Source organism: Lagopus leucura, unplaced genomic scaffold, assembly GCF_019238085.1.
Source record: "Lagopus leucura isolate 7727_CA_CO unplaced genomic scaffold, USGS_WTPT01 Super-Scaffold_100159, whole genome shotgun sequence".
Taxonomy (NCBI): Eukaryota; Metazoa; Chordata; class Aves; order Galliformes; family Phasianidae; genus Lagopus; species Lagopus leucura.
The window spans coordinates 15,790,328-15,817,238 of record NW_024962335.1 but is presented as its reverse complement, the minus strand read 5'-3'; the positions used below and the strand labels follow the sequence as shown (position 1 = coordinate 15,817,238).

The window sequence follows — 26,911 nt, the reverse complement described above, 5'->3', positions numbered from 1 at the left end:
GTCAGCAGTCCACATACACTTTGTTTTTTTGCAGAGATAGTTTAAGCCAGGGGCTTTTAGGCAGCAGGCCCTGTCGAAAGTTAGGCTTTGCTCTGAACTGCTTAACTGAAAGGAAGCAAAGTCAATAAATTCTTTGTTTTCAGAAGCCTGGGGTTATGTTGTAATGCATGTGAAAAGTAGTGACATCCTTAAATTCAGAGTGCACCTCATCGTTTTATACCTAGATGAAACTCAGCAAGTACACAAAAGAACTGGAGATGAAAAAGCCTAATGAGATAAACTAGATGTCTTTGGTATTTACACAATCTTTTTTCTTATACCTACAGTCCTCATTGTAGTAATCATAATCTTTCAACACTTCCAATTCCAGATGTTATCAGGACAAGATAGGCAACACGTATGCATGTATTATAATCATAGTTGTGTTCAGTTCTTGAGATTTTTTTTGTTAGCATCGCTTATGCAGTTTCTTATTTTCCACCTTGCTTGAAGTTTGTGTTGTCTGTAGCTTGTGGCTTTGCACTGATTGATTAAGGAAAGCGAAGATATGTGTGTTTTTATAGGTTACAGCTCTGATATTAACTGAAGTTAATTGCTTCACTTGACAGGCATTGAAGTACATTGGAAACAAAGTACGAAGGCAAAGGATGTGGGGAGGCCCAAAGAAAACGAAGATGGAAGAAGCACGAGAACTGCTAGCATCAACTATTCTGACCCACGTTCTTGTATGTAATGTTTTCTTTCCCTGAAGTAGATCTGCGTGGTTATTTTTAGAGATGTCCAGTTCTTTCTTCTTCGTTCTGTAATGATGTCTGTATGTCTGTAATGATATAGCACCTGAAAACTTCTCACACAAAGAACTGCAGACTGTGTCATTCTAGAGCTAAACAGACTTCTAATAAAATCATACAGCTAAGGAGAGAAAACCCAGAAGTGATATGAGACTTTAGATGCTTTTGGAGTATTTTAGATGGTGATGTTCTGTTTGGTCTGTGTTCAGCCTCTGTTACTCTTTTGCCCTGCTTTAGAACATGGTGGCGTAGGAGCAACTTTGGTGCTAGTTGGGATTTAAAAGAAAAAAACATAGCAAAAAACGACCAAATATGCAAAATATTCACAATGGAAAAACATTCACTTAAGGAAAATATGAAAGTATTATTTTTTTTTTAGTCTTTTACAAAAGTGATGGCCAGAAGTGGTGTTGGTTGCAATGACATCAGTCCTTTTGAAAACAAAACAGGAACTGATGGTCTTACAGAAGCTGATCAGGATGCAATAACGACAAGTTTTGAACAAACCTCTCTCTCATCCTCCTCACAGAAATGCTCCTATAATGCAAGAACTTTAAGTTTTATCCCGGTTAGTTTTGGGAATAAGACAGGAGGACTTCTGGAAAGTGTGATTTCAATCAAGGGAGAAGTATGGATTTGGTTTGTGTGGTCAAAATATGAAATAAGACAGCTGCAAATCTTCTCTGTGAGAGCAACATGCTAGAGTTTGAAAATGAGCAGTAAAAAAAATGATCCTTATCCCAGATTACCCAGATTTTGACTGTGAGACGAAAAACTGTTCTATATGGAAAAATCAGTGCAATTCGTGTGGAAGAGCTTTGCTGACATGGAAGAAATGTCTTTGTTTGCTTTGTTGTTGAGATGAAGTAAATCATCCTCAAACTGAAGAAAAATATTTTAACTGAGTCAAAAGTAATCTGTTTATGAAATGCTGTACCACTGAATTATAGCCAGACACTGTCAGCTGTTACTTCAGGTCCTTACCTGTACCTGTACTACTTGCTCTGAAAGTAATGCCTCCAGTTTATTTCCATGGAAACTACAACAGATACAAAGAGTACAGTAACGCTATTTGATAGAGAACATTCTCAACTACAGAATGTTATTTTGTAATCCTTTTGTCCAGCCATGTTCTCTTGTGTTTTAAATTGGTGTCTGAGTCAAAACTGAGGAATTGGTCCTGAAACATCAGTTTGTTCTTCATTTCTTTCATTACAGGTGAAGGAGTTCAATTTCCGTGCCAAATGCATTTACACAGCAGTAATGGTGCGCAGAGTAATTCTGGCTCAAGGAGAAAATAAAGTAGATGACAGAGACTACTATGGAAATAAACGCTTGGAGTTGGCAGGGCAGGTAGGTTTTTACTTCAGAGCTTAGGCTCTTTTGGGGTTTTGTTAGTACCTGTTTTTAAAAGAGGTATAGTAAGGGGAATCCCTGCCTTCTCAATTGAAGCATTTTCCTCTGGTTTTATTTTCATTAGCTTTTCTGTTTTTACTCATAGATAGGTTGTTAGGACCAATAAACTGTATCCTGACTTCTGTTCTGCCCCTCCAACAAATGAAAAGGCAAAACTGTAAATACTGCATCAGTTTTACTTCCATTGTACCTTTGTTAGTGCCAAGACTTCTGCAGTAAATCCATCCCCCCATACAGAAGCATTGTACTGAGAGAACTTACATATAAAGCCTGGGCTGAGCCTCTGTGGAGAACCCAGCTTCTGCAACAGCTAGCAGAACAACTGCTTGAGCCATCTTTAATTTGGAGAAGTCCCTATGATTAGTTATTTGTTATCAACTGCTCATCTAGCCTTTAGAGTAACATGATTAGTATGTGGTTTAAAGCCCTACTAGATACTTCTTTTCTGGCAATAAGCTCTGTTTTGAGCCTTTAAAAATGAAAGCGCAAACACTTGATTTGCTTCAGAAGCTCTTGCTGTCTTTTCTGGGTGCAGCTGTGTGCCTTCTGGTTCTGACAGAAAATGACTAGTGGGAAAAATCTTCAGCTTACTAAAGGCAGAACTAGGAGGGATTATTTGAAATTTCTGAAAATAGTAGGTTAACTTGACTGACTAATTAAAGTAGAGTGCATGGGTTTCTTTGCTTGCTGAATTTATGCATGATTGGCACCATTCTTTTGCAAAGAGGCTGGTGGCTAACTGCTGTTGGCAAAATGAAGTTTAGAAAGTCATAGATGTTTAAGGTTGGAAAAGACCACTAAAATCATATAGTCCAACCATCAACCCGCCATGTTTTCCTAAAGCAGTACGAATTTGCCTATTGGGTGAAGGAACAGCTTAATTATCCTGGCATGGATGTTTTCTTTAGATAACGATTGGATTTCATTGTTCTAATCTCTGTGAATTTAAGTTGGAGTTATTGCAGTCAATATAATCTGTAATTATTGATCACGCATCAAAAATCCAAACAAATATACATAATTTACCATGGGAAACTGCATTTCTGCTCCCCACGTGCTTTGCATTGGGGTTTCTGTTTCAGTACAAATAACAGTATCCATCAGTTTCTGTTCCAGTCTTATGGGAATTCTCATCTTACTGTACTTTTATTTAGGAGTACAGTGCATGTTGCCTCACATCCCTGTTTTCCTTCCCACTCACACTTGTTCTCATCCACATGTGTGAACGCAAATACAGATTGCATGTGCACACACAGTTTGCAGTCACTTCAGAATAAAAATGTACTTTGCTTCCTAGTTGTCAGCAGAATTAAGATGATGCTCTGAGTACAAATTAAACAATGAAAATTCTTAACCACATAGGAAAGGAATTCTTTTCTTCAAGTTAATGTGTAATTGTCCGTTAGGATTCTACTCTTGTAGCAAAGCAGAATAATAAGACATAATTTCAATATTCTAGTGGGACAAATATTTCAGTCTACAATGGATTTATTTGTTGGGTTTGTTGGGCTTTTTTTGTTTCTTTTTTTTTTTTTTATTTTGCTGTAGCATTGTTGCTGTAAATCAATGTAATTAGTGCTCTATCATATGCTCTTATTTAGCTGGACTGAAAAGTAGTTATTTTTCTTGATAATTTAGAGGCAGAAAATAAAGCGGAAAGAAGTTTTTACAGGCTGTAAGAAAAAGGCTTCTGCTCACAGATGTTAACAACCAAAGTTGTTTTAAATTAACTGGGAAGGGGTCTTAAATGTAGAGGATCATCATAACAAAGGCAATGCATATTTTTTCTACATCAAGGAGAGCTGCACAGGGGGGAGGCTGTAACACTTGTTTAAGAGCAGTTATGGATCCCTTGTGATATTTTAAATGCTCATTTCAAGCTGAACACTTGAATTCCTCTCTGCCGTATTATCAGTTTAATATTGTTGATTACTGACTAAGAAGTGTAGAAATCTTTTTTTTTTGTCAGTTTCTAAATGTTTGTGTTTAGCTAAAGTTTGTGTGGATAAAATGAGCAGTGAGGGGGTTTTGTTGTTGTTATTTTTTTCTTTTCATGCCAGCATGTTCCTGGAATAAAAATCCTGTTGATTTATAATTTGAATAAAGGAAAAAAAGAAAAGATTCCCATGTGAGGAGAAAAACATAGCGGTCTAAACAATGCAGAGACATAAAAGGCATTGTGTTTATAAAGATGTGTGAAAACAATAGCTGCTAATTTCACACCCCATGGGACAAGAGAGTACGAAATGTGCTTTAGCTTTAGATAACAGAGTTGTATCCACTAGCCAAGCTGGTTTACAGAGCTTTCTCTTAGTCTTTCTGCCACGAGAGGCTTGGTAGGCCAGGTGCCAGCTGAGGTGTTAGCAAAACCTACCGATTTCAGGCTTAATCTTTTCACCTACCTTTTCTGTTTCCTTAATGTGTTCATTATTTGCTAAGCATTACTCTGTTCTTTGTCCTCATTTTTTTTTTGTTTCTAATGCAGCTTGCTTTGTATGGGTGAGATATGGAACAGCACCAAAATCCGGCACCCTGGAAAGCAAGGGATTTCTACCCTGTGACAAAAGAATACCGCCTTGACTTCAGAGATTGGCTAATCCCAGCTGTTCTGATAATATAATTAAGGCTGCCTAATGTCTTTAATTTTGCAACCAGTTTGTGTGAAAGGGAGAATTTGGCACTCAAAAGGCTTAAACGCTAAATAGCAATCTCAAGGCGCCTAATTAGAATTCTCTGACATTAAGCTAATTGGTGAAACTGTATTTCAGCAGCTTAACTTCTTTATTAATTTTTCTTTGGATTTTCAATGAAAATCAATTGATGAGCTGTCAGTATTTTTTTTTCTTTAATATAATTTGCTCTTTAGTGATCCTGACTTAAGCAGGCTGAAAGGCCCTGGACTAACTATGAAATCCATTGAATATTATCACTGGCATTCCATCCTTTTTCTTTAATCGCCCACTCTTGACCTAAATAATGTGGTTATTGTGAGACTCTGCCTTGCCAGATAGTCAGAGCTCTTACAAACTGAGAGTCCGTGAGTGAAATTAGCAAAGCATAACACTTTTCAGACTGGCAAAGTTTGTGTACTTGGGGTTTGGCTTTATTATTTCAGAGAAGAAGGATGATGTTATAATCCCTACAGCACGTGGAACTAGGAGACTTTGTAAAGATTTTAAGATCAAGAAATCAAAAATGGAACTATTGTCTTTGTATGTGACATGTTTTTATCAAAAGTTTCTGCACAGAAACCTGTTGAGATTAAATGTATACCAGGATTGACCTCAAAAGAGTCTGTTTTGTGTTTAACAAGACTTTCAGACATCTTAAAACTGTGCACATCCCTTTTCCCTCCATTTGAAACACATCTCTCATCTGATCTGATCTGATCTCATCTGATTTTTGGAGATGCCAGTGGGTTGTCCTTCCTAATGTAATACTTCATGAAAGATGTTTTCGTTTCTAGTTGAATTTGGCTTTAAAAAAGCTGTGACACTGCAGTGAGTCTCAGGTGACTGAGTTTCTTTTAACAGTAGTAAGAGGAAGTTGCATTGCAAAATGTTCCCACAAGGATCAGGAAGGAAGAGGGTCTCCAACACCTTCATCATGTATCAAGACCAGGTTTAAAAAAAAAAAGTTTTTATTGAAGACTCTATTCTGAATGGAAATAGGGTTCTGTTTTTGTCAAGAGTTAGCATGCAGTGACATGATCACTGTTCTATATAAGGTTTTACAATTTAATGACTGCACACTAAATGCTCTTTACATCTTTAGTGTAGACTTAGTCTACTCTTAATCTCTGTGAAAGGTAGTGACAATCTTGTATTGCCTAATCATACAACTGTGTGAGTTTCTAGTAGATCTTGTCATACTTAAATGCACTGATGCTAGTGAAAATGATATTTTATAATCTATGTAGCTGCTTTACAGTGTCATTTGGCTAACACTTTGATCAGTCTGGTTGTGACATGTAAGTGGAGAAAAGCAAGTGAAATCTAATGGCCCATCCCGCTGATAGTATGAAGAGTACTTTGCATTCTTTCCAGAAGAGAAGGAGATATTAAGACTATGTTTAATGGATACAGTTATAATTCAGTTTTAATTCTTCACATAAAAAAATTAAATTGCACAACTGACACCAGGACATCTTGACTTTTGATGGCTGAATGCCTAGCTTGTTCTGCCTTACAGTGCCTTGGACACTGGGAACTACCATTTCTGGCATTTGATAGCTGCTGTGTTTTTAGTCCTCCTGACATTTGGAATTTAAATTGCAATGCTTCTTAAGAGATTTATTGCTGTTTGTTTGGTTGGTTTTTTTCTGACTGTTGATAGGTGCATATGCAAAGATATTGCGAAGGTCAAAACAAAACAAAAAAAAAGATGAATAGGTAGGCTTAGACTCTTCTTCTTACTTTGCTTTCTATTTTGAAATTATTAAAGTGAAACATCTGAGAAATTTTAAGCAAAAAAACTTATGAGAGTAATATGTAAGAAACAAGCGCTGCATTTCAGCTGACCAGAAGGGTAGAAATATCGAAACACCTGCGTTCTTCCACTTTTCCCAGACCTTAATCCAATTGTTTTGTATTTCCAGCTTCTTTCTCTTCTGTTTGAAGATTTGTTCAAAAAATTTAACTCTGAGCTGAAAAAGATTGCTGACCAGGTAATCCCCAAGCAACGTGCAGCTCAGTTTGATGTAGTGAAGCACATGCGTCAGGACCAAATCACCAATGGCATGGTCAATGCCATTTCCACAGTAAGTACTTTTGGTTTAATTCTAATATACAAGATTTTTCCACTGTACTGAGTGCTGAAGTGGTGTAAATTTTGTTCTGATGGCTCCGCTGTCTTTGGTCAAATCTATCAAAAATTGCAAAGTTCTGTCATGGACATGGCTTTTGGAATTGGCTGAAAAATCGTTATTCTTCAAGCCAATTTTTATTTCCCCATTTAATTAAAAGAGGTGTTTGAAGTATCTGTGATGGAACAGTAGAAACAGACCAATTTAAAATAGAGATTGTTAATCCAACTTGCTGTCTTGTGCGTTCTGCTTTATTATGTGGTTCGTGATATTTTTTTATTACCTAATTAAGTTGAGGCTGTATCATATGTCCAAAATATGGTTGAAATATGACAGGAAAAGAACACATTGTGAAGGAAAGACGATTGCTAAAAAAGAGCTCTTTGAAGAGTGATGCCTTTCTAATTATATGAGCTAGCTAGTAGAAATAAATTTAGTGTGAGCAAATTTGTAGCTAGGAGCCAGTATTTTTTTTGTTACATCAATGATAACGATACTGAACTATTTAACTGGGAAAACTAGTAGACCAGTTGTTACTGTAAAATGGTTGGAATCAAGTGTAATTTGTCGTCGTTAGATTTTTGCTCATATCTGCCTTCTACTAGAGTGGATATCTTCATTCATGCCAGTGGACGAGAGCAAGATGTAATTATTAACTTTGTCTCTCACCTCACGTATCTGCAAGAACAGTTTGTGTGATAATCCCTGCAATCTAGCTAGTAGCTTGTAAGTGACTTTGAAATACGTGAATTTTTAATAAATTAGATTAGTGAAAGTATTTTAGTTGCTGGTAGACTGCATGCAACTTGCTTCTTAATCTTTGGAACTCTTGAGAGGGCTTTTCTGCCCAGTACAAAACTGAAGTTTTTCTTCATTTCTTGTAAATAAAATTAACTCCACAAATTGCATTCGAAACAACCTAGTCTGTTACTTACAAATCCCAGTGTTTAAAGCTTATCACTATTTAATTTTATGAGTGCCCAAAACGTAGTTAAATCTCTATAGTGCACGTACCCAAAACAGTTGACAGATTTGTTTCTCTAAATGCTTGTGCTTTCTTCTAGCTGGTGCCAGTTTTTCCATTTGGACTGACAGAGATAAATCTGCAAACTATTCAGTACATATTGTAAAGTCTTCCTTCTTCCGCTATCTTAGGACTTTTTTTTTTTGTTACTGTCACATAAGCAGTTAAACACCATCTGCTCTTAAGCATTGAAAATCATTTCTCAGGAACAATGCCCAGTGCATACTATTCAAGAGATTAAGCAAATACCATAAACATCGTTCTTGGAAACAGCAATCTCCAATCTCACCAGAATGCTTCAGTGATAGTCCCAAAGAGCATGAGATAACTTAACAGACTTGTAATTACACTAGTAGCATGCAGAATAATTCATAACACTGCTAAATCCTCTGTACACTGGTGTTCAGTGGTACTTAGTCTGTGTATCCTGGAAATACCAGAGGAGAGTAAGTGAGCAGAAATGGTACAGACCTAACAGACATTTCAGAGCCTACAAAATCATGCAGTGCCATTGCAGAAGGAATTTTGATACGGGAGTTTTCAGTAGGAAGTCCTCTATCTTGCAGCAGCCCTGACCTGTTTGGGTTGTTTTAGACAGCTTTGAAGGAGTCACTCTGACACTTCCGAAGCATAAATAATTTTTTCACATTATTTCTTCAGGGAGTGTTTTACCTCCCTTTTCTGTTGCTGAGATTTCAGTCATTTGGACAGTACAGAAAAACTGCGTGGTAGTTCAAGTTACAATCATTTCTAGCATGAGGATAAATTACTGATTTATTTTACTCTCCATTCATATTCTGTTAATTTCCAGTCCTGTAACAGTGTCATGGTGAGTGAGTGAGAAGGATGAACAAGTAGTGAGGCCTTTTGCCGTTGGATATTATGTCTTCGCCCTTTCTGCAACAAGGGAAAAAGGCAGATTCTCATGACTACTTAACAGTCTCTGTAATGTAGGCAAATAAGCCAGTATCCATCCCAATTTTTCTCTTCTTGCTGTTAATCAAAAGATGAGATTATGCTGTTAGTGTATAAATAAAGAAACCTAGCAAAAAGATTTCAGTGCAGTATAGCAAGCAAACTCTAAATTCTTTGTTAGCTGTGCTGGCATGAGTTTGTCAAAAGGTTACATGGATGGTCCTGGGCAACCTGATCTGAATGTGTATGTTTGGTGGCCCTGCTAGGCAGGGGGGTTGGAACTACATGATCCTTGGGGTCCCTTCCAACCCGGGTGATTCTGTGATTCTGTGATTAGGAGGTGGCAGTCCTAGAGAAAACATTCAGGCTCTTGGCTCCCTTTGGACTGACTGGTAGTGTTGTGACTGGGGCAAGTAGTAACAACTGGGCAAAAATGTGCTGTATCTACTGACTCAGGTACCAGGAACTCTCTATATATGGAGTATGGATCTTGAAATCAAGATACGTAGTATCTAAATTTAATAGCCTGCTGAAACATTAGTTTAGGTTGCAGTGAACTGCTGGGTATTGATAGATATTATTATATATCTACTTGCCATTTAAACGTAATTGTGTTCTAGAACATTCTCTGAACTCCTTTGTTCTAGTTGAAACCACAAGTAACACTGCCCTTGACAGTCACAAAGCATGAAATCATTGGTATATGAATGAATCTCTTCTAGTTGATGTGAACTCACTGGAGAAGTGTGGATAGACCTAAAACCTCCCACCCTTCTTTGAAGATAAGACACATGAATGAGTCTTTTTCCTCTGGATTCTGATACCCAAAGGTTTTGAGAAAGCGCACGTGACTTTGATGTCAGATTGCTTCAGTATAACCATCTGTGTTTCCTACCAAAATAAATCACAAAAAAGACAGAACTGAAGCAGGACCTACTGTAAAAGTATATTTCACACACAAAAGAAGCACCCCTTTTGTTGACATACTCAAAAAGGCCAGAAAAGCTTTTACTTTTGTTAAATTTGAGCGTTGATATACCTGTGTGCATGTGAAGATCAGTCTCTGTGTAATTGAAGATGTTATAGCAAAATCATCTGGAAGAGCAATTCTTCTGTTTCAACTTCAGTTAGTAAGTGTGTCATAACCAGTAGTTTATATACAGATGGGTAGTTAGACAGCTGTATGACATAAATGCCCAGGTTGGATGGGCCCTGGGCAACCTGATCTAGAGAGTGACAGCCCTGCCCACTGCAGGGGGTTGGACTGGATGAGCTTTAAGGTCCTGTCCAACACAAGCCATTCTGGGATTCTATGAAATGGGCAGTATTGGCTGTGCGAAGCTCCTGAGGTTGTTCAGTCTAAATCTTGAAAAAAGGAATGCAGTGTTGAAAGACAGATAAACTGTGATAACTGTTTTTTAAATGCTCGTTGTGTTCTACAGGGAAATTGGTCTCTGAAGAGATTCAAAATGGACCGCCAAGGTGTGACTCAAGTATTGTCCCGCTTGTCTTACATATCTGCTCTGGGAATGATGACTAGAATCTCTTCTCAGTTTGAAAAGACAAGGAAAGTGAGTGGTCCTCGATCATTGCAGCCATCTCAGTGGGGGATGCTCTGCCCATCGGACACTCCTGAAGGAGAGGTAAGGGACTTGTATGTTGCTGTCAGTATTTCTGTCCTCCTGAGCAGCAGTGGCACTGTTTGGTTTGAAGCAGTCCTCTGACAGAGGAAGAATTTTGCTGAGGAGGGTTCTTGATGAGAGAAATTATCCTTAGTCAGGTAGCACTGCTTGTTTGTCTTCTCACGTCCCATCAGTTTACGTCCTGGTCCTCCTTACTATACTGTTCTCCTTTCAGAAGGGAATGGCTAGAAGCTTTGTTGAGAAATCATTAGGTTGAATTATTTTTGCTCTCTTTGCTCTGTTTTGATCTGGACAGGAAAAGGAATCCTCAACTCTTATCCCTTTGTTCTAGAATGAGTATACTGTTTTGAAATTACAATCAACCTGCAATTTTTCTAGAATTGTATTAATTTTACAGAAACTGCTTTATCTTACCTTTAAATATGGAGCTTTTTCAACCAAATTATTGATGCTGGCAGTCTTCCTTTATATTGCTATCTTTTCATTTTCTACGTCCTGAATGGAAAGCCCTGTGAGAGCTTTGGACTTCTGGAGTAAATATGTAATCAATATGAGCTAGTCTTAAGCAGCTGAAGTAAAATTATGCTGTTTAAGATACTTAAATGCTTTTTGTTACCTATTTTGCAAATAATTGCAAACAATTATATTGTTATTTTCAAGTCTCCACAAAGATATAGTGGTAAAATTACATTAAAATTAAGAAGTTTTGATGTATGGAGTTATAACAATTGATTCTAATAACTAAAAATTTATTAACCTAACTTTTTTTTTATTAACCTAAAACTGAATTGTTTGTACTTCTTCATGTACTTTATCTTTAAAAACTATGTGCTATGACAATAAAGTGTCCAAATATTGTCATGCTGCTGAATTTTATTTCCTTGATTTTTCTATGTAAATAATAAAGATGTTGCTTTAAAGAGAGAAAAATAAATGGTTATACATGTTTTGGTTAACTTCATATCTACAAACTGTACTTTTTATTTTTAAATGCTAAAACATTACCTTTCTGTGCAATGTAGAAAGTACTTACTTTTTTCTTTCCTAATTTTCAGTGTACTTAATTTGTTTTGTGCTTTGAATTTCTTCTGTAACTCTGTGCAGTGGCCTGAAAAGAGGCTGTTGTGAGGTGGGGGCTGCCTCCTCTTCTGTGTAACTAGCAATGGACTAAAGGGAATGGCAGGGGAGGTTCAGGTTGGATAATAGGAACAATTTCTTCTTAGAGTGGTGCTGCAGTGGCACAGGCTGCCCAGGGATGTGGTGGAATCACCGTCCCTGGAGGTGTTCAGAAAACATTTAAATGTGGTATTAAGGGACATGGTTAATGGGGAAATACTGGTGGTAGGTGGATGTTTGGACTGCATGATCTTAGAGGTATTTTCCGACCTTAATGATTCTGTGATTCCATGAATGGATAAAAGATTAAATTGTTTTTTCTTTCTTTAGGCTTGTGGTTTGGTTAAAAACCTTGCTCTGATGACTCACATTACTACAGATATGGAAGATGGCCCAATCATTAAACTAGCCAGTAATCTTGGAGTCGAAGATGTGAATTTGCTCTGTGGTGAAGAACTTTCATATCCTAATGTGTTCCTTGTTTTCCTGAATGGTAGGCAGCTCTTCAGCAGTCTGACTCTGATTTGTTGCCAATTTTGAGTTACTCTTCAGAAACGCTGCGATATTTGGAGCGTGGCCAAACACAGTTGTATTCCCTGTGAATTTCTCCTGCAATTTCATCAGCAAATATTTGATAGGGTTAAGCAGAGGACACAGGTCAAATGATGGCATTTATCTGTGTGTGAAGTTGTCCTCAGAACTCTGCAAATGCATATAGCTGGGATATTGAAGCTCTTTTGAGTTTCAGTACTGTTTGTATACAGGTTTGCATGAATGCATACAAATATATGTATACTCCATTACAGATTTTTTTTGTTTGGTTGGTTTTCTAGTCATTCACCAATTAGTCAACCTTCCTAAGGTACTTTTTAAAAAGAATAATGCTCTTAAAATGATAACTTTAATTTTATAAATCCAGAGCTTCGTTCACAGAATTTATTTCTTCTTATTGCAATCTTCATATATTTTTGTATCTATTCATGCAACTGTGTTTAAAAACAGGAAGCCAGCATTTACTGTTTGCAATATTTAGCAATGCTGTTCTCTTTAAAACTGCCTTTTAAGCAACAACTTGCTTTGTGAATGATTATAAAAAATGAGACTTAAAACAAGCTGCATTGCTTTCCTTTGTTAGAAGAATGATTTGGCACATGTGCTTTGCTTCTGCACGCTTAAGTTCCTTTTGCAGCTGATCTTTCAGTATTTCTAATCAGCAGTTACTATAATATTAGATTTCAAAATAGTGACATGTTAAAAACTACAACTATGATTTTGTCAGCAGCATCCACTTCAGGGATTAGTATTTAAGGTCTGTCACCGTAAGTTCTCCATTTACCTTCAAATTAAACAGCAGTTATTCTTCTCAGTTACATGAAAGAAACACTTGACTACACTGCATTCCTTAGCTCTGCTTTTCTTTAGCAATATGTTAAAGATAAGGTTCAGTGAAACCACATGCACTCCTCCTGTTTCGCTTTATGGTCTAAAGGGAAGTGCCGAGCAGAAGGATTGGATTCTTCCTTCAGACACTCCATTTGTAGTATGGAGCAAGATCACTTATGTTCCAAAATGTAGATGATCTCATACTTAATGAAGCAAAACTGATCAATATAATTAGTTTCTTGTTTTAATTCTAGAAGAATCCAGCCTTGTGGTTGTCTGATTTGTTTCAAATTAAAGTATGTGATGTAAGAGGACAGAAAGTCTTTCAAGTGCATATTCCTACATTTATATCAGGCTGTCTCCCTGTGTTTTGTTTAATATGACACTGTACTAAGTTGTGTTCCATATGTTAAGATAAACTTGGTTAGATGACTCTTTAAAAATGAATTTTAGTCTTCTTTGCTCATCATGCATCAGAATACTTAGATATGTATTTTAAATATGTATACTAATTGCAAGAAGTGGGAAGTACTTCTGTACATGTTAGACACGATCAGAGTTTGCACATCCAAAGCTCTGCTTATATTGAGTGGGCCATGAACTTGTTCTCTTTCTGAATAGGTAACATCCTTGGTGTCATACGTGATCATCAAAAGCTAGTCAACACGTTTCGGATAATGCGACGAGCTGGTTATATCAATGAATTTGTTTCCATCTCTACAAATCTTTCTGACAGATGTGTCTACATTTCCTCTGATGGAGGGAGATTGTGCAGGTAAGCATCCTATCAGAATTATCTAGTAAGCACTGTTCTGTGCACTGTAAGTACACTGGGTGAAGGAACTACAGATTTAAACATAAAAACTGTTTTCAAATTCAGGGGAATTTGAGCATTTATTTTCTCCTTAAATAACCCTCATTCAAAGCAGATAGGTAGGCAAGACATTATGTAGTCTGATTATGTAGTCAATCAACTTCCCAAAAAAAGCCTGAGTAGATTAGTTTTATCTCTATAAAGGAGTTAGAGCAAAATATTGCTTCCAGCTTCTTAAAAAAGGAGGAAGGAGAAATCAACTTAGTTGGCAACTGCAGTGATAGTCCATTTCCTTGGATTGTTTCTTCACTTCTTTTTTTTAAGTTATCAGAGTACTTAAACAAGGTACAAGCAGCCACCTCTTGGACATGATACCACTTTGTAGAATGAGAGGCTACCCTTTGCCTTCAAGAGCCCTTATTTCTGGTACAAAGCTTCCTCAGGCTTGCATGTGCTCTCTGTTGTAAAAGGAAAGTCTCAAAGTTTTGGTTTAGTTCACTGCTTGCTGTTATCTAGGCAGGGAATTCATTAAATCTGTAAGGAAGGTCTCTGCCTTGAGTGCTTACACTCCTTATTGCACAGAGAGTGCCTTGATAACAGTCATGTCACAAAGGCAAGCAAAAAGGAATTGATTGGTTAAAGAACAAGGTGTAACAGAACAAAAAAGAGATTGGGAGCAGAATGACATAAGAACTATGTGCATACGTTAGTTACAGTTGGCATTCCACCTTATTTGTTAATTGAAATTCAGAGCATACTGAATGCTGTGTAAGGCATGGTAAAGACCCAGAAGTAGTACTCGTAAATATCAGCTAATCACACCCGCTCAAGACATGCAGTGGTACGGCCATATTCCATTAGCACAGAAATCACCTTACCAGTTAGGCTAATCCAGGTTTGAAAAAGTTCTGATTTGATGTGGGTTTTTTTTTATTTCCTTCCTTTCTTTTCTTTTTTAAGAGTGAGAAGTGAAATTGTGTGTATTTCCAGGAATTAACCAAATTGCTTTGTGACATTCCCCACCCGGTAATTGTTCAGATCCCCTTATTAACCATTTAAAAGTGCTCCTTAGTCTTCAAACAGTTATTTAGACTTCAGAGTGGACTCCACAAGTATCTTGTAGCTATTTGCTGCTCTTTTTAAGAGCAACTTGTCCAAATAGCAACAGCCCTTGATGTTTCATTCTTGCGTGCCATCCTTTGTGCTAGGGTTTCCTTGCAATAAGGAAGCCTTCAGAAGCCCATGTGTGGTTGAAATTTATGGATTCATGTAAAGTAACCAATAGTAAATGCCAGCACTTTCTAAGTATCAGCAAAATACATTCTGCATGTGGGCATTTCAGCACAAACTGATGACTCTCTTTTGCATGGAGTCCCTGAAATATCTGTAGAACTTAATGCTATTCTTAGCTTTGTGGAATAAAGTTTAAATCTCTTAAAGCCATTGACAAAATGTGTAGGTGAAACTTAGAAAATGTTAGTTTAAAGGTTTAGAGGAGAAAAAAGATGGCTTTGTCAAAATTCAAATCTGATTTTTTTTCTGGTGCAATTTTTTGCTACTGAAAGGACAAAGAGCCAGTTCAGGACACCTGTGTTTCAAACCAAGGTCTGAATAATTGCTGGTTGTGTCTATTTGGCTGTATCAGTTTATAAAATGGGAGATATGGCTGCAGTGTCCTGAAAGTACAAACTGTTACCCAAGTATTTGCTATTATAATCCTTTCTTTTCTTTTTACTTGTAGACCCTATATAATTGTAAAGAAGCAAAAACCTGCAGTAACAAACAAGCATATGGAAGAACTGGCTCAGGGTTACAGGTACTCAGCTCAAGCATACTATTTTCATAATCTTTACATCTTTTTGTAAATACTATGTGGAAATTATTTAGACAGTCCATCGTTTTACAGTGTTGGTTAGCCATTAAGAGGAGTGTGTTCTTCTATACATTTGCACATATAAGTTATGTGTATAAATCAGTGTTTTGAAGGCTTTCTGTTTCAGAGTCAATTTAAGTGTAGTTGTCTTGGTGTTTTTCTTTTTTCTTTTTTTTTTTTTTTTTTTGTGGTATGAAATTTGTCAATTACACAGAATAAAATCTCTCAGAGTTTCCTTTTCCCACAAGTGGAAGTTCCAGGGAGATTTCCATCTTCCTCTTGATTGAAAATGAAGTGTTTATGCTTTGCTGATATCATGGTGATGATGAATACATTCAGGATATTTTACTTTATTGTTCAAGTAAGTATCACTGGTCAGTCAGTCTTTGTGAAGCAGCAAAATAAGGGAATTGATTGCTTGAAGATGCAGTTTTCTTTGAATACTAAAAATGCAGAGGTTTAATATAAATGAATTCTCTAGATTGTATTCTACACGTTACACTCTTTCAATATAGGCATTCTGTAATTCAGTTTTTGCAGAAACATAAGAAAAGACCATACTTCCAATGTAATTTTTTAATTTAACAACAGGAATTTTGAAGATTTCTTGCATGAAGGCCTTGTTGAATATTTGGATGTGAATGAAGAAAATGACTGCAATATTGCACTGTATGAACATACAATTAATAAGTAAGTATGCATTCAGACTAAACACTGATGTATAAAAAAATTTCATAGAGTGATTCTCCAAAATGCAAGAATATTATGTTATTATTTTTATACATGTATACTGCTTCTTTGCTAATGATTAAAACAACCCCAGATAGAAGGTATCAGTTTCCAGACATCCTTAATTATCTGTGGGATAGTTACAAAATGTGGTTTACCTTTTGTCTTTTTTGGGAGATCTACCCCAGCTTCTAATTCTCCATAATATGGAATATTTAAGGGTACATAATTCATTTCTCTGGAGGTAGTTTAGTTTGTTTGTTTTTTTTTAATCATTGAGCTGCTCATCATAAATAGTTTTATACATTAGGAAGCCAGAAGGGAAATGGTTCCATTTGTTAAACAATTATATTAAGATTTTGTGATTGTCCTTTGGAAAAGTTTCTTTGTTCTTAATATATGGGGATACTAGACAACTGGGTTACATTAAATGCCTGAAGTGTCAGGATGAGACATTCCATTTGACTTTTTGATGTACAATAGGCCCCAATAAAAATGTCTGTATCATTCTAAGTATCTTTACCATATGTTAAAGCCCATTCCTGGCACGTAGTTTTTGTTTAAAAAGATTCACTGATTATTTTTTGGGGTGTGTGTGTTTTCTGCATAGGTAAAGGACCCTCTAGTTTGTGAGTGTGATTTGAAACTCCATATAAAAGGAACGTTTCTTTAAAATTTTTAAGTCCTCATATCTTTCTACTTCAGCATTGCTCTGACAACATTCTGTCAAGTAAGGCTACACATAGGAGGATATTGGTTACTTCCATGAAATATTTGATCAGTAGGTTTATGCAGAAAATGCGTTTTCTAACTGTTCTGTCCTTGTCAAGTGCTCATGGAGGCTAGTAGAAATACATCATTGATTTCAGTGGATCTGGATGAGACCTTCAATTGTCTGTACCCTTTGCCAGTTGAAATGCATTAACTCTGCTAATTAAGTTGCATTGCTCATGCCCAGGCCTTGGAAGACTTCATCACTTTAAGAAATTACTCTTGCATGCTCTTGTCTGGCTTCTGAATACATGAGCAAAGAAGAGTACATACAACTGCTGTCTTCTGTGCCAAAATTAAGCAACCTCCTTACACTGTCAGAGCTAAAAAATTTAAGTTATCCTACAGCTGACTCATTTAGGAAGGTTAATGGGAACATATCATCTGAAATTATAGATTACTCAAAAATAGGAGGAGCCTGTGAGCTTCCAATGGAGAGTGTGAAGAAATGACTCCAAGATAGCTGCCAAAAGTTTGGAAGATTCTTGTCCATCAACTTGCTTTGAGTTTAGCATAATTCCTTGTAATTAATAGGGTCATAAGTATCTAAGCATGCACCATACAGGCACGTTGCTCCTTGGTTTTAGTAATAATATTCCCTACATCTTGAGTACCCCCTGCCCCCAACATCATCTTGCATTTTAAATGGTACAACTATGTTGGTACAACTTGTTCTGATAATACAACGGATACAATCCACTATTGTGAAGTATCCCATTAACATTCCTGCTTTTGTAATGGAGGCTTCTTTTAGTTACGGTATCTTCTCTTTGCCTTTCCAATCCAATTAAGGTTTTTTTTCTATTTAGCGTGTTCAATTTCTTCCTTACCCGTTTGTAACTCTTATTTTCAAGCTGACAAGTTTGCCTTCCTTTCTTGGTTCCATTTCTGGCAGAGGCATTTTGGCTTGCAGAAATTGAACTCTTCTAAACTTTAAATTATTATGAAATGCATCCTTGGATCTAGCATCTTCTGTGGATGAAATGAGGTTGACCTCCATAGAAAAATATTTGTGCTGAACTTTACGCTATCTGAAAATCTGTATGTAAATCCATGCATTAGTACCCTCTCGAGAAATTTGGTAACTTCCTCATCAGTAGGTTCTTAAACCTCTTGTTTTATTGTGTGAAAAGCTGTTAGTTCTGTGAAGTTGCACAGAATGGGAGAGCAGTCCGTGCTTGAAGTTAACTGCTGGCTCTTAAGACTACTTTACAATTCCTTGACTGCAATTGGCATTCTATTATTTGTGTTTTTTAAGGTAGGCTTCAATAAACGTTTATAATAAACTGAGAAAAATAGCATCTACCCTCTGACCAGCAGGTGATTTTTAGGCTGCTGAAACAGATTTGTGATTCATAGAGGTGCCTGGGATTGTCAGGTGTTTTCACTAGGCTTGGTTCTTAGGGTTCCCAGTTCTTTCAGATTCAACTTTCCAGTGGTTTGTGTGTTGTTTCTGTAAGTTCCTGCTAGTCTTTCTCTTCAGTGTGCACTACCAGGTTGTGCCTCAGCCTTCTTGAGCTTGTAGTGCTTTACCCCTTTATAATGTCGTTATAACAAATATTTTTCCAGTTGTTTCATTTGCAGGGTCTTAAAGTTAAGTGATAAAATTCATGTTTTCAATTAAAAAAAATTTCCAAGAGACTTTCCAGATAAGTCAGATATTAAACATGAGATTTGCAGAGTGCAGTGGATTTAGATGTGTGAGACAAGCAATGTATACCTATACATCTGCTGTGCTCTTGAAAGATATGCCTTGGGCAGGTTTAGTTATAATTATCTTTATTTTAAAATGAAGCATTTCCTAGTTGCTTATGTTGATTTTAAAAAACACGCCTGCTTCAACCAAGCTTTATTGTATACTGCATCCTCAGTTGTTAGTCGCTCTGTGTGCATCCTCGCACACATTGATTTAATTGTCTTCATTGTGCATGGAATTTCTTAAGCTCAAGCCAGGTAGAATGGATTTTTTCTTATTTCTCAGCCTTTGTACGCCTTGTCCCTGTCTTTTTATTCCTCATCAGTTGTGCCATATAGCAACGTAATTAATATCAAAATATTTGCAGAGCTTTTCAAGTAGTATTTTATTATGGCGTATCATCCATGGTGCTGGATCTGGTTTGGAAACAGATGTTTTCTTTCTAACTGATATTATATAACTGATCTTGGAAAACTAAAACTACGCTTTGGGATTTTCTTCAATACCTGAATCTGTCTTGCTTCTCCTTCTTCCACATCCCCTGTAGATTTTTAGATCTCTAGAATGGTAACTTGATGCGGAGGACTCTTGTTATATGAGATGACATTCCTTAAGGCATTTTTGGGACTTGCTGTATAAGCTGATGTTTTATTGTCTTGCTGAGCTCCCTCAGGTTGTTGTTACCTAGAGGCTTTTTCTCTCCTTGATGAAACTTTATTTTCCTTTAATTCATTTCATGTGGAAACAGTTAAAATTAGGAAGAAAAAAAAAAAGCTAAAAAAAAAATCCCACATTGAATCCATATTTTGAAGTCTTACTGGCTTGCATTTTCCTTAGCAAAACTGAAATAAAGAGTTATGAGATACTATTAAATTAAATAACTGATATTTATATGTTTGTTCACAAGCCTTCTGTAACTGGTACCCTTTTTTTTTTAAGGGATACAACACATTTGGAGATTGAGCCTTTCACACTGCTTGGTGTCTGTGCCGGTCTGATTCCATATCCTCACCACAACCAGTCCCCACGAAACACTTACCAGTGTGCCATGGGGAAACAAGCAATGGGTAAGATTATATGATTTTTACTCCACTTTGGAATATTATGTAGTTTTTGAGGCTGTGTAGAGAAAGTTACAAAACAGAGATATTCTTTCCTGCTCAACATTAATGTTTCTCTAGGAAGGGAATACTTCCTTGCTGAGATGAAGTAAGGAAAAGTTACTTCTAAAAAGTTTGAAAAAATAAAAGAAAAAAAAAGCAGTTACGCTGAATGGAGACCATATCTGTAAGTCTTAATAATTACATTTGGAGAAAATGGGGGGGCACTATTGCTGTTTTTTTGTTTTTTGTTTTTTTTGGGGGGGTAAATCATAATGACTTTGAAGTTTTCAACATAACGGAAGGATTGGCAGTCAGGTTTTCCTTTCTCTTTATGCTGCAATGTGCTATGAGTTTCCAGACAAAAAGAGATAAGAGATTCCAGACAAAAAATAAATAAATAAATAAATAAAGCATTCTCACAAAGAGAGACAGTGCATAGAGAAGAGACTTTTCCTCAGTAGCTGAGCAGTTGTCTTTTAAATGAAAAGTTAGACTGACATTATAGAAACACAGTGAGCAAATTACTAAAGAGCACACTTAGTTACTTGCCCACTTCCCACAGCAGCAGTTTAGATTCGGGGCTCTTTTTTTTTCCCTTTTTAAATGAAGAATGCAATATAATAATGACTTCCCAAAAAAATGATTGAAACAAAATTAATTTATGATCAGTTAATTATTCTTTTTACAAATGTACCAGCTGATCATTAAAGAAAAACCAAACCATTTTCTAAGTATGCAGTGGTGAGCAATTAACACACAGTAAGTCCTCATTCTTCCATTCTTACATAGCTAAGCTAGCATTAAAGCATTGCAGTCATACAGCCTGTGATCAAACCAGAGTGAGTGCTGACAAAAATCTGAGCTGCAGTGCATCAGCTCAGACAGCTGCACTCAGACTGGTGGTGTACATGTGCTTGTATTGATGGTCCCCTGGAAGCTGAGTTACTGTAGAAAAAAAGCACACCACTCCTGTTAATGCTGTGCATCTGAACCTCAGCACCTTTAGTGAGCCTTTTCCAGCAGAAATAGTAGCATACTAACTGCCTGATGCTGAACTGTCGTGGTCAGCCACCAAAATAGCAGAAAATAGAAGCAGATGCGTGTTATCCCCTTTAAATAAAATTTAAAAAAGAGAGAAGGGCGATGCAATCTTTTTTCTTACGGTTCTCCCCCATCCCATTATCTTTCCTCCCACCCCCGAGTCTCTATTTTATGACTATTAGTCTCAGAAGGTTTGGTTAGTTACCACACACAGTTAAGCAGGATCAGTGTGTACAGAAAGCCAATTCAGTATCTGTGGAGTTCTTTTGTAGTTTTCTGTGTGAAGGTTTTTTTCCCCGTTTTGTTTTGAGTGTCATTTGCAATTCATTGTCTGTGTTTTCTGAGGTTGGTGTATTCAGCTGCTTTGACCCCAGGTCTTGCACATTTAGCTCCTTGGATACAATCCTCTGACGTTTCTGCTGACGCTAGGAACACAAAAGCCATTGAATATCTTGAGCAATAAAAAAAGCTTTTGTTTCAGTTTGTTATGACAAAACACCTGACTTTAAGAATAAGCAGCTAGATAAAAGTACATTTTAAATGTTGGCACGTGACCTGAGCTTTGTTTTGCTCTGCCTGAAGTATCTGCAAGCACCCAAACTTTTCTTTAATTAGTGCTTTCTAAAAAAAACACCCTCAGTGGTAATATGTAGGGGCAGAAACTGTTTTTTCTATACAGCTGTAGATCTAAAGGATAATCCTGAAACAGGTTACACGTAGTTCAGACTTTACTTACGAGGGCATGTAATGCTGCACTACAAACCCCAAGCTTTTCTGCGGTTCTCCACCCTTCTTTCTTTCCCCATCTCACAATTGCAGACTGGCTCCAAGGTCCATGTTGCCATGTGGAGACACGTCCAAGTGCACGGTGTCACTTCTGTCTGTCCGAAACTGGGGAGCACAGCGGGGGCCCCGTGTTCAGAAGGAGGGCCCTGTGTGCTTGGTCAGCCCTTTTTAGAAATATCAGCTGTAGAGAAAGATGTGAAAGCACAGATAAAGGGAGGGTGTCCGTCAGGTTGCAGTGAGGTCTGCAATCCAGCATCCTTGATGAGTGTTAGGTGTTAAAATACGACCGTCTAAAACATATGGAAAAATATCTCTCTTTCTGAGTGGGTCATTTTGTTGGAGGACTGGGGCTGCGCTCGGTGTAGTGAGCAAAGTGGATTTCAGTGAGATGATATTGAAATGAAATCTCTTTGTTTTGTCATAGACGATGTACCGTGTGCTGTACTGCACTGTCAGTTGTGCTGTGAGACCGAGGGGAAGTTGTGCTGGCAAATACAGGAGCAGCTGCAAGGGCCTCAGTGGAAGGCTGACATTTGAGTGCAGAAGTAACAGCAGAAGCATAAAATCTGAGGAATATTTAGGACTAAAATACAAGAATCTGTACTGTTCGAATTCCATGTGTTGGTACAGTAATGTTTAAAATGATCAAAGGCACCTAAGACTAGAGGTGTGATTTTAAATGCAGCTTTTCAGTCACTTCAACTTGCAGGAAATGGGTCTGTTTTATATGCTGTACCTCTGTTACTGAGAAGCGTTACACAAAAACCTAATGTAAGAAATGAAAACACCCATAGTCCTGCCAGCAGTCCACTGTATTGCACAGGCCTATCTGTGAGGGTGGCTTTGCAAGTCCACAAAGCTGTGTGTGGTGGTTCCAACCCAAGTGTTTAACACGAGTCTGAGCAAGGAGGGAAGGCTCTGCATGTCAGTTGTAGCTCCAGCCTGTGAAAGAACAGAGAATATTTGAGGGCAGTTTTGGGGAGTGAGCAAGAACATTGATGCAACTTCAGTCGGTGGGCTGAGAGCTGAAGTGCTCCCAGGTTGTGTATGGCCGGCCTGTAGGCAGGGAACTAAGCCAACAAAGCAACACCAGCTTGTGCTGTTCTTCTGGGCTTGCTGCTTTGTGGCCAGACCCAGTTCTGCAGCACTTGGCCCCCTGTGAGGCAGCCCTTGTCTGGAGCTGGCACCAGGCACCTGTTGAGGCAGTAACAAGCCAGATTTCCCCCATAATCTTTGAGACCAACTTCTTAATCTTTCTACCTTGAGAAGAATATTTCAGATCCTGAATGTCCAGATCAATCAACACATGTAATGTGAAAGAAAATCTGTGAGCTGAGGTGGAGCTTCTCTACAGGGTTCACTGCAGCCTTTCTCTGTTGGTTTGTGCTCATATGAAGGACAGAATAATAGAAAATCCATGGTGAAACTAAGGGAAGTACAGAAGTATGGAAGTTCCTCTCTTGACTTGTGCAGTAATATATCCCTTTGTGCTCCTATCTCAAGTAGATTAATTTCTGTATTTATGTTAATTTTGGTTGTTAAATTTAATCTTGCTATAAATAATACACCAGGGGATTGGATAAATGTGTATTCTAGCTGGCTGTATGTTCTATCCCTTTGATCACTTTTGTGGCCCTCCTCTGGATGTGCTCCTACAGGTCCTTGTCTCTCCTGTACTGAAGACTTCACACCTGGACACAGTGCTCCTAGTGAGGCTTCACCAGTGCAGAGCAGAAGGGCAAGATCACATCCCTTGTACTGTTGGCCACACTTCTTTTGATGTGCCCAGGATACAGATGGGTTTCTGAGCTGTGAGGACACATTGCTGGTTCCTGTCCAGTTTGCCATTGACCAGCACCCCGAGTCTTTTTTGGAAGGGCTGTGCTTAATCCTTTCATCCCCCATCCTTATATTGATAGTGGGGGGTTGCACCTGGGTTGAGGGCCAGGTGCAAGTCCTTATGTTTGCATTTGTTGAACCTCATGAGGTTCACCTGGACCCACTGCTCAAGCCTGTGTAGGTCCCTCTGAGTGGCATCCCATCCCTCAGGTGTTTGATCATTTTACTTGTGTTCTTGAATCATTCTCTACTAACATTTCTTTCCTGCTAGGATATCCACTACTTGGTCTACATGTACATTTTCCATTCGATATGCTACAACACTCAGCTCTAAAAATTACCTGAATACTTTATTACTGAGGCTCAAAATCTCAGTAATGTCAGTTCTGGTCCGAGATAAGCAGTAACAGCTGAACCTTTGAAACACATGAAGCATTGTTACTCTGGCATAGATAGAATTTGAATTTGAATTACCTGAAATATCTGAGTGTGTCATCTATTACTCAGATTGTTCCTAGAGTATAAAAGAAGAAATTTAGCTAAGATCTGACACGCCCGAGGAGAAAAAAATTGCAAGCATTTCAGAAGAGAAAGTTGAGAAAGATGGTGGCATACTCAGGAGAATATTTCTCTCAACAACAAGGAAATACACCTGTCTAAAACTTCTAAGATGAGCTGTGCAGCAGATAGCCTGTCCTGAAGGCACACATTATTCATTCTAGGTGCCAAGAAAAAGAGTGGTCTAAAGCTCCATTTTGTTTGGCAGTAGAAATGAAAACATTGTCTTGTTCTTAGGCTAGAGTAATATCAAAAGTAAGAGAGCATTCAGGTTGTAGAGCCTTATTCAGGGATTACTGGGAGAGTCTTCAGTGTTGGAAATTCCAGGCCCTGTGAGCTTGCTTCTTGCTGTGTGCAGAAAATACTGCTCTGGGGTGAACTATTTCTTCCTCTAAGAAAAAGACAGGAAAGCAGCTGTTCAGAAACAAGGGATGGGTAAAGCCTGTCAAGCATTCTAAATTGTCCCAGGTGTTTAAGAACATTGTGCTTGTGGCTTCAGGTTTACTTCCCCGAACAAAGAAAAGTCTAGGTCTGCCAGATGGTTAGTAAGATGTTTGTTTTTGACATTATTTGTTGAGGTATCTCCCTGTTCTCATCCCTGAGAATGGTGGTTCAGAACAGTGAGCCTAGCAGTAAGCAGCCCAGTAGGCCTTTGGAACTGCCCATGATGCTGCCTGCATTTAAATCATTGATATTCTAGATGTTTTATTTAAATGCAGACAAATGGAAATTGCAAGTATGTGCATATAACATATAAAGCCCTTAGGAGCAGCTTTGCGTTCAGCTATGTTATATGCTGGCCATGTGAAGTCTTCATTATAGTTAGGCTGCTTTGACCTTTCTTTGAAAAAAGCCACTCTTTGAAATTGCAGGAGAAATGGGAAAGGTTCTGAAAGACTTCGTTCTTTAGCACATGTACTGCAGAATATTTAGTACTTCAGCTTTTCAGGCTATAATTTCTTAATTGCTTAGAGACATAGCATAGTCCTGGTACAGCAAACTAATAACATACGATTGCCTTAACTTTTGTTCTGCTACACAACAGTTTATGTTTCCCTGCTGGGTGTTAATTATTTTTTCCTCAGATTTCAGGAGACACTCTGGCAGTCTGATGGGACAGGGCCAAAAATTTCAGTCTCAAGCTGGGAGGTCTATACAAAGGATTGAATTCTGAACTGTAAATTTAAAATTAATTTCATGTAAAAAGACAAATGTATTGTGGGTGAACTTCTACAGTAGTCTTTCTAGCAAAGGCGTCTCTAATTCCAAAAGTAAATCAGTCTTGGCTGCTGCTAGCTGTATGCTTTGTTTGTGCTTTGTGACACTGTATCACAGGCTGCTGGTAAACTAATTATTGCCCGGAAAAAGGAAGAAAATACAAAGTAGAAGAGACAGAGATCGATCCAGAGTTCCCCTTGAACACAATGGGAGTCCTTCTATTGGTTCTGATATGATTTTTGGATCACAGTTTCAGCTCTTAAAAAATTCTGTGGCTATTGCAACAGTAACAACAAACTTAATACTTGTACTGTAATTCAGTGTTTTAAAAGAATCTTATTTGCATTCAGTCATGGGAGACAATAGTTTGATTTCTTTTGTTGTTCTTTTTGCCTTGATGCTTAGGTCTTCCCTAAAAAAAAAATAAAATCTTTCTGTAAGTTTAAAATAAGAAACCTCTTGGGGGTTTATCTGAGTATAATAATGTGAAGTTGTTTTGCTTCAGTCTCTTGTATGATTTTTTTACTTTTTTCATGAGGAATTCATCTCACTGTATGAAATTTCTTAGTTTGTCAGTTTAGTTTCTATGCATGTTGGTAATTTTTTGCTAAGAAATGCTTTTTTCTAGGAAACCCACTGACCTTCAGACTGTTGTTTTTCTTTTATGTACAGGTACTATTGGATACAATCAAAGAAACAGGATAGATACTCTTATGTATCTTCTTGCCTATCCTCAAAAGCCAATGGTAAAAACAAAAACAATTGAACTGATAGATTTTGAGAAACTGCCTGCTGGACAGAATGCCACAGTTGCTGTCATGAGCTACAGTGGTTACGATATTGAAGATGCTCTTGTCCTAAACAAAGCATCTCTGGACAGAGGTAAGAACCACCAATTCTTTCCCAGTTCTCCACTGTGTGCTGCAATACATACTTTAATAACCTTGGTGTCTCACGGTGTTATCATATATTATATTTTATTGCTCTTACAAACAGTTATGAACAGTTTTCAAAACCACTTTGGGTGCTTTTGTTTCCTGCATGTACAGTGTCTGTAATTCCATGGTTGTAATAGTTGGGTGAAGTTGCCAACATGTGAATAAACTCTTGAGTGTGAGTATTATAAGAATCTATGACAACTTTTGACTTCAAGTAAAAAAGGAGAAATGGTCTCTTGGGAAATATTTAGCTTGCCAAAAAAAAAAAAGGTATTGTATAAAATGTGTGTGATACTTGCTTTCTAGATGGCTGCCTGAGACTTTCATCAGTGCTGACACAGGTCTCATAATTTTTGTCAGTAATGAAAGCAATAGATAAAAACAGATTTTTGAATGTATTCAGAAAGTGTGTGTAACGTGTAGTGTTTTGTGTGCTGTGATCTTGGTGCTCTG

The 26,911-nt window shown here is 37.5% G+C and overlaps 1 protein-coding gene across 1 annotated transcript in view; it reads left to right on the top strand.

Moving 5' to 3' along the window:
* The window catches only part of POLR3B (RNA polymerase III subunit B), a 67,789-nt gene that overhangs the window by 15,318 nt on the left and 25,560 nt on the right, over positions 1-26,911 (top strand). The window contains exons 11-20 of the mRNA XM_042889791.1: positions 609-725; positions 2,010-2,144; positions 6,805-6,966; positions 10,393-10,593; positions 12,040-12,202; positions 13,714-13,867; positions 15,648-15,722; positions 16,371-16,469; positions 19,915-20,042; positions 26,193-26,402. Of these exons, the coding sequence (XP_042745725.1) occupies positions 609-725; positions 2,010-2,144; positions 6,805-6,966; positions 10,393-10,593; positions 12,040-12,202; positions 13,714-13,867; positions 15,648-15,722; positions 16,371-16,469; positions 19,915-20,042; positions 26,193-26,402 (1,444 nt within the window). The remainder of the gene's footprint in view (positions 1-608; positions 726-2,009; positions 2,145-6,804; positions 6,967-10,392; positions 10,594-12,039; positions 12,203-13,713; positions 13,868-15,647; positions 15,723-16,370; positions 16,470-19,914; positions 20,043-26,192; positions 26,403-26,911) is intronic.